Raw genomic sequence first — 17127 nt, forward strand, 5'->3', positions numbered from 1 at the left:
CATGCCATAGAGTAGGCAGATGTAGAGACAGATAGAGGCCAACCCCAGTCACTAGAGATTCGTTTTGGCCTCCTCTTCTAGTAGTAGAACAGTCTTCCTCTAGGCTTTGACCTGGATTCTTTCTTCAGAGATTCAAATTCTTGTGTTTTCCTTATTTCCAGGCTTTCTTAAAGCCCTGATTCCAATGTGCTGGCTTTCATCAGTCTAGCAGCCTAGAATTTTGGCATACAATTATGGCTACACTGCAGTCTAGAAATGTACTTCCCACACCTGCAGACAATATTCCTAGAGGTGGACAAAAGCTCCTGAAGTAACAACCACCCTGCAGCTCAAACCTTAAATGTGTGCTTTATAGCTGCAGATTTAGCTAGTGCATGTAGACATGGCTACTTGTTTATGCTTGGTTGGCGTGTAAAGTCACTGTCCTGGGAAGCCCTTCACGACTTGAGCAAAGGGACAGATCATCCCAAGCTTGGCTAATGAGCACATGAACTTGAACTGAGAGTAAACCTCTTGGTCTTGTCCTCTCCGTCTCATCAATACGCAATTGCCTTTCACTTGTAACTGTATTTATAAAAAAAAAGGAGCTGCCTTTTCTTAACGATTGTACCCCACCAGCACAGCACAGCGTTCATGGACTTAAAGCCCCATGTCGTGCACCTGGAAATGGTGTGCATACCAGCCATTCCCTCCTGCGGCTGCATGGTTAGTTGCTCTATGTCATGTTCCAGGTCTCTCTCCCCTTCAAGATTCAACTTCTTCTAAAATCAAAACTCACAGGAAAAACTTCACAAAAAAAGGCTGATTTTTATTTAGATTTGGAAAGCAGCACTCTCTATTCCAGCTAGAGGCATCTCTAATCTCAGTTTTATTACCACTTTAAAATAATCCCTGAGAAGAGAGATGAGTTTGTGGTGTACTTTGACATTTTTTCAGCACACTGAGAATAAATAGCTGAATATGGGAAAGTTACACAAAGCAAATCAAGTCTGTCACATGCCAGAAAACCTCCAGTAGCTTTTGGCTTCTGATGCTGTCAAGCCTGTGTGGGAAGATGACTGCAAGATTAAAACAACTAACACATAACAGAGTGAGTATCTCCACTGTCCTGGTTTAGTAGATGATGAGACCTTAAAGACCTGGGCATTTTTGCTTTCAATACCATATGTTGTTTAAACATTTTAGATGGCAGAAACTGACTCAGTAATTATGGGGAGAGGTCTTAGGCATTTACAATTTCTCTTTGGGGGCAAGAATGCAAGTAACGTTTACCTCCTCCTCTCTATTGCCTGATAAAACCCCTCTTTTGGTTATTAAAAGCTTCCCATAAAGTCTCCTTGTAACACTTATAATAAAGACTTTGCTGGTTTACATCTGTGTCTCTAAGCCATAAACTCAGAAGTCACAGTAACAGTCTATGATTCTGTGTTAGGGCCTCCAATCTAGCCCCGTAAAGTTGCTATGACATTGGGCATTGACTGCTGCTTCATTTGAAAACTTCAAAATAGCATTTTAAATGCTGGAAATTTGGAAACAGATCAAATAAAAGAACACAAGAATGGCAGGTATAATGTTAATTGTGAAACTTTTCATTTTAATGAAGGTTTTCAAACACAGTTCAGAGTTCTTTCAGTTTCCCAAAATTCCCAAATCATCTGAGTTCACTGAAGTCCATCATCAACAACCCTCTCCAAACCCATGGAGGGGTACACACCTCTCAGATTAGTTCCTTCAGACTGGGGTTGTTTCAGCTGCTTGCTGTCTGCTAGGAGCTCTCTCAGGTAGACTGTCCTGCCAATAAGCCCAAGTTGAGTCACATCAGCATTTAGATGGATGTACTAGCACAGATGTCTGTAGCATGTCTCTCCAGTGTGATGAGCTGCTGTACTTGCTACAGCCTGGTCCTCCTCTCTCTACACAAGTTTCCCCATGACATTTAAGATTGAAATCAAGTTACCCCCTGACTTTCAGGAAAACTCAGAAGGTCATGAAAAGCTTATAAATGCAGGTCTAGTCTGCATCCCTGGTCCCCCATTACAGTGACAGACTTCACTGGACAGGTAATGCTTGCAAATGCAATAAGCAGCCTTTTCCACAAGCACAAGAAAAAGATCTCCTTTTATGCACTGCCTGGATATGTAACTGTTATGTTGGGCAGTTCTTATGGATTTGACATGAAACACCCCTGTATCTCATACCCTTCATGGTAATCAGGTACATAATTCTGATGTGTGGTTAATACTAAAGACCTGCAGACCTTAGAAAAATTGTTTATTCCACACAGGAATGCATTTCTGTTTCCCAACTCTGCACAATGTTGTTTTGCTACTATGCAAATCAGGGTGATGTTTTTGTTGATACAAATTAGCACTTTTCAAGCGTTAAGTCATCCAGGGAGGCAGGCAGGCAGGACAGAAAAGCCAAGATAATAATTCGCAGCTAATAATTTATCTAATGACTTTTTACCGCTCATGGAATATCCACAAGCAAGGACAGAATCTCCTTTATTTCAAGTAGGCAGAAATGTCTATGCTATAAAAAAGCAAGAGCAACGTCAGAGGTTACGGTGACCTACAGGCATGCTAACATTAATTTGGTCAGGTACCACTAGCAGTCAAGCTGGGAGCACTGCTCTCAGAATGGGATACTGCTCAGGATTTGCCCACTTCTTAAGCAGGTTTCATCCTCTCTGCTTAACTCTGTTATGGTTCTTTGCTTGCAGGTCTAAAAGCTGACTCAGGTCTGTCCCCAGGTGCCACTGGCACAGTATCAGATACATGTCTTATATTTATCTGGATTGTGTCTGTGTGGAAAGAGGATTTCTCAAGGTATTGGTTCAGTGGCTCCAACCAAACATTTGACCTGTTGTACACCTTCCAAGTAAAATTCAAGGCAGTCCTGCCTTTTTCTAAAATGATTGATTCATTATGGCAACATAAACTAGGTTATTTTTAGCCAGCTTCCTATGCAGTCAGTGTGTGCATGCATGGAGGGAGCAGGGGGGAGGTGCAAAGAGGAGGGTCTATGCCTCATCTCCTGCCAAGTAACTTTTGAATCAACCAACTTTGACCAAATTTGACAGATCTGTAGAGAGCTCAGAAATACTCAGCTGCAATAAATTTGAGGCAAGCAGGCAGATGGATAGAGGAAACAGACTCTCATAATGCTGAGAAGAGCACAAGAGATCTTTTAAATGTCCCCAGTGCAGTAAAAGGTTGTTGGTAGTCATGCGTTCCTGAAGAAGGAAGCTATGATGAAACAGGGTTGTGTTACTTCTGCTACTCTCAAAATGATCCGCACAACTTTGTAGCAGAGCCTTGAGAGAAGAGGAAGGAGGCAAACAGACACATACTCCTATCATATCTATTGGACAAGTCTGGTCCCGAAACAGAAATCTGAACAAGCCCGTGCTGTGAATCAATTAATGTTTCAGCATTCAAAAGAAACGTCACTTTCTAGTTATGTTACATTTAGGAGCATCATCTTGGACTCCTCAGCTACTAGTTGCAAAACCTTTGGCTGCAGAGGCTTGGGGGACTCTGTAGAGCAAAGCTTTTCAGTCATTGTCTGCAGAGGTGCTGCCTTTGAATAAAGGCACTGAGTTTTAAACTAATTATCAATCTGTCCAGCTAAAACCAGAGCTTACCCAAACTTTAGAGGTGAAGAAAAAAAAAAAAAACCTATCAGCAGCAATTTCTGTCTTGAAGGTAGGTATCTTTGTTTTATTCATCTGCTCTGAGGTTGAAGTGCAGGAGGTGCTGAGGTGAAATATATAAATACAGCCCTCACTGTTTAGGCATTTGAGTGCTTGTAAAATGTCTGGCTGTGGCACTGTTTTAAAAATTGTGCACAAGAATGAAGATTAGAACCCCAGTGAAGTTCTTAAAAGTGTTTTAGGTGCTCTGCAGGAAAAGGAGTCAATTTTAGATGCAAAACAACCTTCAGATCCACCAACAGACCCACAGCCATTAACAGTCTCAACTCGGCAAAGCCTTAATCGTGTAAGGAGCCAAGACTAAATTTCTGTCTGTATTGTGCTGCTTTCCAGAAGTGCCACAACACTTATAATGTCATTGGAAATCCAATTAGGCACCTTTCAGCAGACAATCTAACATTCAGGATCCAACAGTGCAATACGGGCCCAGCGGGCAGAGCTAGGCAGCACTGGGATCAGTAAACCACATTGTTTGCAGCCTGATTCATCAGTCACCTCACCTCCCCAGGTGCATCAACGGAGAAATTTGTTATATTGCTCTTAACCTTCAGTCTTGCTCTCTAGCCCTCTGCTGGGAATCAAACTGCACAGAGGGATTTCCCAAATCCACAGGGAGATAGTACTTAGCTTGCTAACATGTTCCAGGTCTCATCCCTGCCAGCTTGCCATCCCAACCAGGCAGGGCAGGGCAGCCCTGAGTGGTTCTTGTGCCTCTAAGTACAAGTGATGCATAGCAGCTCTGCCTGGCCTCCATCGCAGAGGCGTTCCCATGGGACAGAGGCGTTCTGTGCTGTCAGCACGATATTCCTGCCAGTTCAGTTCACCTTCAGGGTTATCGCATCACGTCAGTGTTATGAAGCTCCTATATGCAAAACTAGAGAAAAGCAAGGCTTGTCCACATGCAGGTTTCTACCAATGGCCCCACACTGACTCCCTCCTGCCAGAGCCACACCTTGCATAGCTTTGGAGGTGAAAGGTTTGATCCAGAGCAGACATACACCAGCACAACACAGTCAAGCTACATAAAGAATATGAAGAGGAACTGAGAGGCACCAAGCCTGTGGGTTTGAAGGCATGGGTTATATCAGAGCTGTCTTCCCACAAGGAGAAACAGCTGATTAATCACCACATCTTAGCTAATACAAGTAAGAGGAGACAGACTCTGCTTCCAAGCCTAAACACGCACGGAAAAGAGCTGATGCATGTACAGGGAAAAAACCAACCACGCTCCAACTTACGGACTGGCCCAGAGTGCATTCTTGTTGAGAGCTCCCTTCTGAGGATGGTTTGAGTGACAGGGGGAAAGGCACAAAAGCATCCTTTGGGGAAATGGGAATGGATACAGATAGCTGGGGGAAGGACAGTATTAAGCCATAATGTCTCACTTTAGTCCTCATTGATTCTTCAGGTGGTCTAAAGTTGACAGCTTTTTCCTCCTTTTCGCCCAACCCTTGTATGCCTTTGCTGTGCAGCCACATAGGTGACTCATGCAAATGGTCTGCAGCTTACAGGAAACACTATGTGCTCCCTACTCAGCTTGTGGCTATTCAGTGCCACTTTTCTTGGCCCCATTTCCCCTGGAGAGATGGCTTTTTTCATCAGTTTTGCCATGAGTGGTGGTTCTAAGATGCAAAGCTGCAGCATATGCTGTAATTCTCACAGACTGCCTCCTGTGCATCAGAAGACAGCTGTGAAAGGCATAGAATAGGCTCAGTACATTGGTCCCTTAATATGAGCTGCGTTCCAACTCCTCGTGGACTCAGTGTTACTGCACACTGCTAAACAGCTGTCACACTCCACCCCAGACACAGCTGCATCTCACTGACAAGTTTTACAATTCCTGTTTTAGCAAATCAAAGTTTTTTAGGAGGGAAAAATCCTAACAACATTACATGACATTACTAATTTACTCAGATAAATCAGCAACTGCCATTCTGTTGGCTTTGGACCAGCAGTAGGATGGAATGCTTCCATCTTATAGAAATTGGGGTTGATTTAGTAAAATTGCATCTGATCTCACGACTATGAAGAGACTCCATTTGTGTCAGCCATTCCCAAGTGAAATCAATGTCCAAGGAAGAGAGTGGTGAAATAATCAGGCTACCAGCAGAGAAAGGAGAGAGGATAAGAAACAGCCAGTTCTCAAACCTTGATAATGCAGGGGATCATTACAGATGCCATGACAGTGGAAAACTGGGGAGAGCAGGCCCAGGACACATAACACTGTGCCAACAACACATCCCTAGAACATGCACTTGCACGCAGCCAGGCACCTGTTAAATGAAGTATGACAAGAAGCTGAGATTTCCTTTTCTCTTCCTTTTTAATTGATTTGAAAAAGCAACAAAGCTGCAGGCACCTGTATAGAATTCATATAGGTGTTTCAGGTGTCCCTAGTATGTGACATTTGAGACTTCAAACCAATATCTCCAGTTACTACCACTTCCAGCACAAGAACCACAAATCCTTCTAACACATCCCTGGACAGGCTCTTCTCAACAATTTCCCCAAGCAAGGACCTTCTGTCATAGCCACAGTCCCATTCACCCAAGTTCCCACTCAACTTACCCAAAACTCAGCAAACCTTCCCAGATCTGACAGCCTCGGATCCCCAGCCCTTGCTCCATCTTGGCTCCCTTCTACCTTGCTCTTAGCTTCAATATAAGGGATCCTAAAATGATTATGAAGAACAAGAGGCTGGACTACATCTTGCATTATGGTACCAACAACCATCTCAAGGATATCATTAAAGATATAGGGACATGCTACAAATGCAGTACAGAACAAGGCCCAATGTCTTGCTAATCTGAAGTATCTATCCACCATGCTCCTAAACTCACTATTTTTACAAGACTGACTCCGTTCTTTTTCACTTGACACTGAATTATTTTTTTTTTTAACCTGTGCTGAGAACAGTTATATTTGGTGGCACAACAACAGGGAACAAAAAAAAAAGTCAACATTGTTTTCAAAAGCAATAGCACCAACGACAACTTTCAAGGGCAAAATATGGAGTAGAAGGTGAGTAAATACAGTACTTGCTGTACAATCTGATCCACAAGAGGATCTTAAGGAGAGCTCTGACCAAAGGGCAGAGCTGCTTATCTGCTTGATCATTTCATTATTGACTTCCATCCATTTTTGGTCAACAGAGGAAAAAAAGATGTGCGTTTTCTTTCCTGGGCCTCTTTAAACTAATACAATGTATCCTTCACACCCATCCACCATGAAAGGAGAGAGGCAGTCCATTCCACATAACTTCTTTCCTTTGAAGACTGGGCCAAAGTGTTGCATATTCATTACCACATTAAAAACACTGCCTGGGGCCTGCATTTCTTGGTGTGCTGTAATGAGTTCAGGACCCCAGCTGTCTGCCTGGCGATTTAGAACACTGATATTAAACAGTAAATTATAAGGCAGAATATTTAATTTTACTTTTTTTGCTGAAACAGCGTATTTATAATGGTACACTCTACAGCCACTAAAGATGGGGAGAGCACATCTTTCTGTTCGGATAACAGAGCCTCCGGGTTATCATGGTCTGGCCCTAGCCAGTTCAGTTCTTGGATGCTAGTCTCTGCTCTTAACCCATTATTGGATCTCCTTAATGTCACATCTCCCACTAGCAACCAATAATACACTGGAGCAAACTGCAACATATTCCTAGCATGTTTATAGAAGCCAATGTAGAGCCTACTATACTAAGAGCTTTAACAAGCCCTACCCAAAGCGGAGGAGCTAGTAAAACCAAAACGTTCTGCAGTTAATCCTTAGAAGTTTGCCACTGAGATCCCACCAACACCATTTCAGGGATAGTGGCTTCATCAAGCTTAAACCCTGCTTTCATTTAATGAAACAGCCTAGATCCACATTCTGACAACACACCTCACAGCTTTATGCTTCCTCTGGGTTCTCTAATGACAATCTACAAAACATGTACAGCATCAGATCTGGACTAGGAAATTTTTTAAAGAACATTAGCATTCTGGAAGGAACAGCAGAGTAATTAGTATATCTCTAAGTAGTGCCAGATGTGTTTAAAAGCCACAAAGATAAACAGGAGGGAAAAAGCTGTATCATTTGAATTAAAGCTAGTAAGAGCATAAACAATCCCCTCCAATAGCTGCAAGCTGCCAAACCAAAGTGCCCACTAATTTTTTTTCCTCATCAAAAAGTCTTTCCTACACAAGCATGCAACTCCTCAGTTAGTGTGCTGGGGTAGAACATGTTAAAGGTAAAAAAAGATTAGTCCAGTTTTCCTCCACAAAAGCTCCAAGACACTCAGTGCCTCAATTACCAGGAAAACCATGAACCGCTACCTTCTGCTATGCTACCTTACCTCACCTCACTTCAATGGGAGACAGATAGGAACAGTCTTGTATATCTAATGACAACCGCTTCAGTACCACAGGAACCACAGCCCTGTCCTTGAACATACTGCTTTGCCTTATTTCTTTCTGCATGCTTATTCCCTGGAATTATGGCTAGTTTGTGTTGTTAGTGGTCTGACAAAGACATGCACAGCTGAGCAACATCAGAATGGGTCATAGCTCTTTTAATCCCCTATGTGGAGAGAAAAAAAGAAGAAAAAAAAAGAAAGAGAGGAACTTTTGAATTTAATAATCTTGACCCCATTCTGCTATATTAGCATATAAGATAGCTTCAAAAAGATGTCCAACTGCAAAGACCTGATCCTGCCATTTACCTGCTGGAACAGAACATATTCATTCCTTCACCAGCAGCAAGACACCACCAGTACATAATACTCTGGCTGAACTCCTACTTCAGTTCTCTGATTTCACCTACACCTTGACATGTATAGCAACACTTGAGTTCTGGAGCAGAACAGAAGATAAATGTCCTTCTGCTCAGGATATGGTTTCTGTTAGCTTTACTCCCTACTCCAGCCTTTAGGATAATTGAGGTTAGGACCTAGAATAAACATGACCCTACTTCAGAAGGAAGAGAAAGATTATAACCACACACTCCCCTAGCATATCTAGCCCAAACTGGAAGGCATTACTAGATGGTCCCTGCAAACATGACTTCAACAGGGATAAGTGGGTAGGGTTGCAAGTTCAGTGGTTTGGCAGTAGAGCTGTCTAAAGAGGAGGACAGTTTGTACTAGGTAACCGCATCTTAACTTCAGAGACCACACTATCTGTTCGAGCCTTTACAGTGCCTTGCTCCTCTCTGCACAATCAGTCCAGTGACTAATAGCTGCCTGGAAAGAAGAAGGAAAACCTGTGTTTAAAGACAACATTGTTTACTTTTTATTTATTTTCAAGACACCAGTATTACAATTTTTAAACCAAGTAACAGGGTCAGTTCAGGGACTGCCCACCAGCAATACCTGCAAAGAGGCCAGAGATAACAGAACATCACCTCTGAGTAAAGCCAACATTTTCCTTCACATGATATACATGGCCAGCAATGACTTTCCATCTCCTGCCTGAAGCCAGCACATCCTCCTCCTGACAGGAAGGAGTGGAGTTCACAGAAGATTTCTCAGCCTTTTCAGCACAGAATTATTCCCCATTATGAAATGTAACCACAGAAGAGCCCACACCAAATTACACTAGATCCCCACAGCTCAGGCTGAAAAGAAGCTCTGACACTTCAGCAAGCATGTGCCTACTGGCACCTCAGAGCCCATAATCACATGCCTCAGGGCTGTTCTTCAAATAGAGCTGGAGGTAATCTTTGAATGTCTGAGGGTCAGTCATTGTAGCCTTGACAGCAGGGTCCTCCTTCATGGCCTCCATCCAGCGTTGGAGCTTTGGGGTGTGACTCAAAGAGCTACAGGAAAAGGAAAGAGACTGAGTAACGCAAATGGGAAACTCGGAGGGCGTGAAGGAAGCAAAACAGCTTGAGCAGTTCTATTTTACTGCTTGTTTTGCTTTCTCCATCCCAGTATAATGTTCAGCCCAGAGAAGGTGATGGAAATATGTATCAGATCATAGAAGACACTGGCATTTGAAAAGTGAAAGAGTTCTTACAGAGGTTGTACACTCTGCAAAGCTGAGCAAAACCACAAACGAGCACTCATCATGCAAGATATCAGCATGTTTTTGTTTATGTTATACCTGCTGCAAAAGACACAGCTCTTACTTATCATCTGTTCTGAGTTGAGGGCAGAGGCTTGTGCACCACTGCCTCCCTCTGGAATGCTTTGTTAATGGTGATTCTTGAAGAAAATACTGTGTGCAAGGGTTGAGTCATCCTCCACAACCCACAAACCTCTTCTCTCCTCTCTCGTGCATACCAAGACAAGCTGCACAGTTTGTACTACCCTGCAACTCAGCAGCTCAAAACACAGATGTAGTCTATTGATGAAACTGAGGATTCAACTAACCGACTAAATCTACAAACCCACTCAGACACATTTGGAAAAAAAAAAAAACACAAAAACCCCACCATGTGGCAAATTGAAAGCTTAACAGCGTAGACTGTTATTTTCATTCTCTTCTGGCAGATTGACCCAAGTACTTTGCATTAATATTTCCAACTCCCAAGTTTAGTAAATGTGTAACTTCTCCACATAACTCCTAACCCTCACCCAGAAAGCAGCTTTTCTTAACATACAATGGCTCAGATCCTCAGTCATTCAAATACCTTAATAACTCTAGACCTATGCTCCTATATTGCTTGTAATATTTCCCCTTCCAATCAAGGACCACACAGGAGACAAAGTAGATCAACAACCCATCAGTAAAGCCCTTATTTTACAGTGCACGAAGCTTCAGTGCTATGGATTCCCTGCATCTTTCTTGTTCAAGAATGGTTCAGGCACCAGGGTGAGACTAACTATTCTGTACTCATCTTCCACTTTTATCACCCATTTCCTCATACAAATTGACTCTTTAGTCCTGCTTTAAGCCAGCTATAAAACAGTTTTCCTTTGAAACCATTTCCCTACATATTAATGCAATACCATGGTAACTGGAGCTGTTTAAGGATATAACAGACCAAGACATTTATTTACATATTAAAAAATGCTATTACAACAGCGACAGATCTATTAGCTACAGCAAGACAGGATACACTTTTCTGATCTCAAAACAAAATCACTCTCCTTTGTCAACCTAGGATTTCCAAAGAGGAACAGAAGACTGCATTTCAAGTCTGAGGTTTTGGACCAAGAAATTGGAACCTAGGCCTCCACATCTTCGTCCCCTTCAAATAAAGACCATTTTCATCTATGATGTTAGTGATGGAGAAAAAGTCCTGTATTTTGACCACTTCTTCCAGTTCTGTCAAAATTATTTGGTAGGAAAACAGACCTGGTGAAAAAAAGCTTGTTTACAGATGATCCCTGAACAACTCATCTCTCTTTTGAGAAGATGCTTCCCACAAACTGTAACACAATACAGACTTTCTTCAGCAGCCCCCAAAAGTGGCCCATTGCTGCAGGGTGTATGCAAAGAATATTTACACTGAGGCAGTTCAGTACACCTTAGAAGCTAGGCAAGGTACTCACTCCTTCAGCTGGAATGGTTCCAGACGTTCAAACCACGGCCAGATCATGTAGTCAAGCATGGAGATTGAGTCACCCCCATAAAACACAGTGTTGCGTTTGGACAGAATCTGTGAGGGGCAAGAGATGACAACTGCCCTCAGAAGGAAAATTACAACAGAACACTACAGTAACAAAAAGCCCACTTTGTAGTAGAATGCAGGCGTACTGAAGGGATCAGAGAGCAAATAACAGAGATACAGCACATTTCTCCTGTGCATGCAATACCTGGGGAGTCAGAGCTAGTCAGTGAAGCAGCTGTAGTATCAAGCTTAACTATTTAATACACTGTCAGTCCAGCTCTTCTCCAGAGGTTCAAAAACTGTCACAAGATATTAATCACTAGTGAGCTACAGCTTGTGCACAAACAAAAAGGAATTTAGCTCTCAGAATCTGTCAGTTCATGATTTCTTACTTGTCAAAAAGCATTAATGGCACAGACTAATCAAACATAGCAATGCATGTGCATTTCTTGAGCAATAAATCCACCTAACTTTAACATCCAGGTAAACTAGAACACCATTTTATCAGGGACTCTTTTCCCATGGCCCTTGAGGCCAAGTGGTGTCAGGAAAGCATTTACAACATTACATCTAGAACTGGATTTGATTCCAGGTGCAAAGGGAACAGGAAGCAAGCATAGCATCCACATCTACCAGAAAGAGATCCCTCCAGCTCAGCACAGAAAGCAAGGCCACAAAGAAGGCAGCAAGTTCTCCTGTTACATTTATGTTTCTGATACATTTCGAGTGCCATGGTCATCCAAGTTTAACATGCTTTAAGGAACCTCCAGAGCTTGGTCTCTTTCATAAGATTAGTCCCTCTGTTTTCAGGCACTTTGGCATTTTAAAGGTGGAACTTGAGAGACCTTACAAATTGTTGTCTTTTTGGACATGCAACACTATACGCCTATGGCATTTACTCCCTGTCCCCTAATCCCCATGACCTAGCAGAAATTTTAAAGCAGTCCTTCAGAAAGCATCAAGCTGTTTGAATTACCAGGTGTCTGGCAGAATATAACCCAGCAGCTGCACAGTTGCAGAGACGGGAACACAGCTCCCTCTGTCGAGTAGCAGCAACCTAAATACAGAAGTGTTTCAAAACACTTCCCTTCTTGAATATCTCTTGCAACAGGCTGAGTGAAGTTTGCATGGCGGTTCCTTCCTCCCATCCTCAGCTGACCTTCAGCTGCTGCTGCAAAATCCTTCAGGGTGTAGTAAAATAGAGACACTGAAGGAGCAGCAAGTATTTCACAGCATTAATAAAGCAGGAAGAAGGTTAATTCTTCCTTAATGTTTAACAGACCTGTATATTAGGGAAGTGAAACATACATGGCTTTCCCCAAGAATTCATTCGTCTGCACTACTCCAGCATCAGTCCGATCAGACAGACAAGGCTACTCTGAAAACAATTTTACTTTGGCAGCTCTAGGGAGCAGGGAAGCAGAATGCACAGAACTGTTAGGAGAATTAGGAAAGTACTAGAAAGCTATTGGTAGCTTTGCACCTGAAGAGAAACACTCTGGAGGAATGCTTCTTGATCCAGCCAGACAAGCATTGTGGTTTTAGCAACCAACTAAAAGGAACAGGTTCATGATAAAGGCAAGTCTGACAGCTGTTCAGACTAGCCAAGAACCACTACTGACACTAAATCAGGGTTGTGAATTTGCTAATATAGCATCAAAGCCACCTGACGCTTCCCGGAGCTCTGCTGAAGTTGCCTTACATCACTGTAGCAGAACACAGCCCAGGGCTGGATTTCTGCAAGGGACAGATTACATTCTGCTTCCTCCCCCCCTCCAAAGAGAGAATCTTTTCTGTTCAAGACCTTATTTCATCACCAGTGTATCTGTACTGATTTCAGCAGAGCTACAGCACAGATGCTTTTCAGCAGCTTAGACTTCTCAGCCCTTGCTCTTAGAACATGCTGCAAGGGCTCCTTGCATTTAAAGCACAACAAAGGTATCCAAGACAAGAGCAGCCAGCTAGAATTAAAAAAAAAAAAAACTCCACAAGTCCACACAGCCTTCATCACACACATGAAGCTTAGGTTAGCTACTTGAAATTTACTCTAATGGTGCTGTTGTGCATCCTTAGACTGGGGGAAGTAAATTGAAAGATTGTTCATTGCTACAACTACCAACTGAATGAGAAGAGATCTAGCTCCAAAGGCCAAAGCATGAAAGAAAAAAGGGATCATAGAATGATTGGCAACCTGCTCATTATCATGAAATACTCCTACCTCTTCAAGTTTGCCAAACTTTTCAGCAATCTCTGCTTTCAGTGCCGAGGCGTCCTGTCCATCTTTGACTGCCACAAAATACTTGAAAATTATGGGTGTTATCTATACAAAGGAAAGGATAAAGTTTTTAATGTTCCTATTACAATAATACAAGTCACTCAGAGCTTAAGATGTTAAGATACTAGATGCAAGTTAGATCTTAAAGATTTAACTTTAAAGAGTTAAATGAAGTCCATTAACAAAAATCTTTTATACTTCAGAAAATGTAAGCAAAGGCTTAAATGAAGAACAAATGCAAATACTAATGAATTTTAGTCTAGTAATAAGAGGGGAACAATGAGAAGAGGAGCATGTTTCCCATTTGCACATACTACCAAAAAAGTAGCAATAGAAGTGGCAAGGTGCAGCATAGTACTCTTTTCCCAGTTACATAGCTTTTAAATCCAAACGCACTTTAATTATCAACATGTAAGGTACTTTTAAGGAAGAGATATGCAGCCCAGGATATGCAGGCTTCTACAAACCTGTGCATTTTCTAATTTGGTAATTGCCAGAGAAATTAGCATACAGTACCAGGAAGTTGCCCAGTGGCCAAGCTTAACTAAATTAGATCCTTAAAAGCTTATAGACAAACATTTTTCTAAGATTTTGTCATTCATACAACCAACATTCAGTGGACATTTAGTTTCTTGCAGTGTGCTTCCCTGTAACCCTCTTCCCATCATGCTTTTTCAGAAAGGCCTGTTGTAAGTATATCCTCCCTTCTATTCCCCTTCTTTGTCCACATCTCTTTGCATCTTCTGTTGCTTCCTTTCCTCTACTGCCTCATATCCAAGCTGACTTCTTTCACTTCCTAGACCCTTCAAAGCACATGCTTGTACAGAGAAGTTACTTCCAGTCAGCCACAGTGCCCACATCCAACCCCTACTGAGGGCCAAAACCAGTCTCCTTATACATGTCCCATGTCTACAGCCACCTGCCATCTCTTGTCCATGGTTGTAGGGGCTCTGAGTCAGGCACTCTCCACATTCCACATCCATATAATACTTCCTATAGAAAAACTGTTTAAAATACAGCAATTGTCACTGCTTAGGTCTCAAGCATTCAGCAGGTTTGGTCTACTAACGTTTGCTCTACTGTAGGATACTCAAAATCCTGCCTCAGTCATATACACTTTCACTAGCTTGGCTGCCTTCCTGCATCCATCCCTGCACATAAATGCTGGGAGCAATTCAGATACACAGTGGTTTGTATGTGCTCATAGCAAGAGATCCCAAATAACCCCTCTGGTCATTTAAATGCTTTTCCCAGACACAACACCTGCCTTAAAGGATGAAAGCAACATTGGCAACAGAGCTGCGGGTTTTGGTCCTATGGTAAAATAAGAAACACAATCCCATCCTGATGATGCAGTACCTTTGAGAAGTGTTCCAAAAGCATCTTCTGAAAGGCTCGCTCATATGGGTCCGAAGGCATCAACTTCTTCCCTGGAAATGCTTCATCCAAATATTCGCAAGTGATTGGGGACTCATAGATCAGCTGGCCCTTGCTGTTCTCCAGAACAGGAACCAGCCCAAAGGGGTTCTTCTCAAAGAACCAGTCAGGTTTGTTTTTCAGATTGATGTTGATTACTTCATGGCTAAAAGAGCAAAAGAAACAAGACCCAAACAGGTTCAATTCTGCTACAGTCCACTCCATACCATGGTGAAATGCAGTCATTACACCTCAAGAGCTATAGTACTTGAGAGGCTGAATCCTTATTCCCCTGCTCTCCCCTGTCCTCCCTGAAGTACTTTGCAGGACTAGCCATTTGACACATAGAAATACTGCCGGGGGCACTTCCCTTTGCTGGAGAAAATCAGCACTGACTTACAGTGAGTTGTTTGTTAAACTAATAAAAGACACATGAAAAGTCTGCAAGCACACCACAGAGGCAGCCCTTACAGTCATGCCAAAACCAAAGGTCGAGCTCAGAATGCGGCACGCTAGGAGGTGATTTGAACGTGCAGGTTCAGGGGCATTCTAAGAAAGAAGCACTTGATTGCAAATGAGCTATACTCCAATTAAGAAATGCAGCTGAACTTTAATCTGACCTTACATCAAAGAGCAAATCAAGAGAGCATCCCACCTACTTATCTTCACCACTTACGGCCTCACGTAGAACAGATGTTTAGGGTAAAAGCAAATAGATATTGATAAAAAAAAGACACATGGGAAATATGTCTATGTTATGTTAACAAACCATGTTATATGCTGTGCTGTATGTGTGACCCCAGAAAATTCCTAGTAAGCCCAAAGATCTGCTAAGCACAGCTGAACCTTCAAAAGCACTGAAAGGTTACCAGAAGGCAACTACCACATTTAGGCAGCCATAAAACCCCTCTAAAACCACTATACTAAAACAAACCTCCCAGGTCCAAAATCAGTCCAAAGACACTAAATAAAGACAGAATTAAACTGACCTGGAAGTTTTAATGCACTTACTCTTTTGAAAAAAGACCCAAGAAAAAAACAAACCAAACCAACCTAACTCTCATCTTGCTATCAGAACTAAGTGGTAGGCATTCTCTATGCTAACATGAACTCCCAGCCCTAGGCTGGTTAACAAACTGCTGGCTGGCCTGGGACTTGGTGGGAATCAGAAAAAGGTGGAAAAACCTGTTACTTTGAAGCTGTAAACTGAGGGAAGCGTTAGTCCCCATTTAAAAACACTGAAATGACACAGCTATCTTGAAAAAGAAACAAACACAAGTACTGAATTCCATTAACTTACTACTGCATAGGAATGAGAAAATGTTATAGGAACACAGTACCTTTCCTCTTTTAAAAAGGCCACTCACTCACTATTGTGTTTTGCTAAGCAGTAATATAACAGAAACATTATTGTTATCTCCCAAAATTTTCACTGCAGCTTACATCAAAACCAAACAACAACATACATTAAGGCTCTACTGACATTTACCCAGGACAAACTCAAATGCTATTACTGCAAACATTCCGGATGACAGGTGAAAAAAAAAAAAAAAAAATCAATCGGCTTGGGCTTTTTCCCTACGGATTTACTTTGGACCTTGACATAATTGATTTCATACACAGCCTACTTATTTCCCACTTCAGCAAACACCCCTCCCCCTGAAAAGCCTCAAGAAGTTCAAACTTCATAACAAAATCACCCACGGAAACCTCTTTTCATTCAGTTCTTGCAGGGACGTTTAATTAAGAGCCACTTAGGATGCCCAGGGAAGAAGGGAAGCTTGAACCGGCCCCTGCTCCGTGCGAGCCCCGACAGGCCGCCACGGGAGCGGGGCGGGCGGCCGCGCACCGCGCCACACCGGCCCGCCGGCAAGGGCTCACCTGATGCCCTTGGCGTGGAGGACGAGGCGCGTCCTCTGGGCGAAGGGGCAGAACCGCATGCTGTAGAGCCGGATCACCCCCTCGGGCACAGGCCCCGGGGCCGCGCTGCCTGAGGAGAGAGAAGAGAGAGAACCGCTGCAGCCGTTCCTCGCCTCACGCACAGCCCCGCTCGCCCTCCGCAGGCCACCCAGCCCGGGCTGAGGCGACTCGGCAGCCCGCCCGCCGGGGCCGGCGCTTACCCTTCCCCAGGCTGCGAGAGTGATCGCCCGCCATCGCGACGCGCTGCGCTGCGCTGCGCTGC

The 17127-nt window shown here is 43.0% G+C and overlaps 1 protein-coding gene across 1 annotated transcript; it reads right to left on the reverse strand.

The window, feature by feature from the left end:
• Window positions 1-8964: 8964 nt before the first annotated feature.
• Window positions 8965-17121, reverse strand: GSTO1 (glutathione S-transferase omega 1). The gene is made up of 6 exons (XM_010564778.1): window positions 17066-17121; window positions 16827-16935; window positions 14889-15111; window positions 13473-13574; window positions 11196-11302; window positions 8965-9514 (listed from the first exon to the last, which is right to left on the reverse strand). Exons 1-6 carry the CDS (start codon window positions 17097-17099, stop codon window positions 9361-9363), a joined length of 729 nt encoding a protein of 242 aa, XP_010563080.1. The 5' UTR covers window positions 17100-17121; the 3' UTR covers window positions 8965-9360.
• Window positions 17122-17127: the final 6 nt, after the last annotated feature.

This window comes from Haliaeetus leucocephalus, unplaced genomic scaffold, assembly GCF_000737465.1.
Source record: "Haliaeetus leucocephalus isolate CR32 unplaced genomic scaffold, Haliaeetus_leucocephalus-4.0 Scaffold184, whole genome shotgun sequence".
Lineage (NCBI taxonomy): Eukaryota > Metazoa > Chordata > Aves > Accipitriformes > Accipitridae > Haliaeetus > Haliaeetus leucocephalus.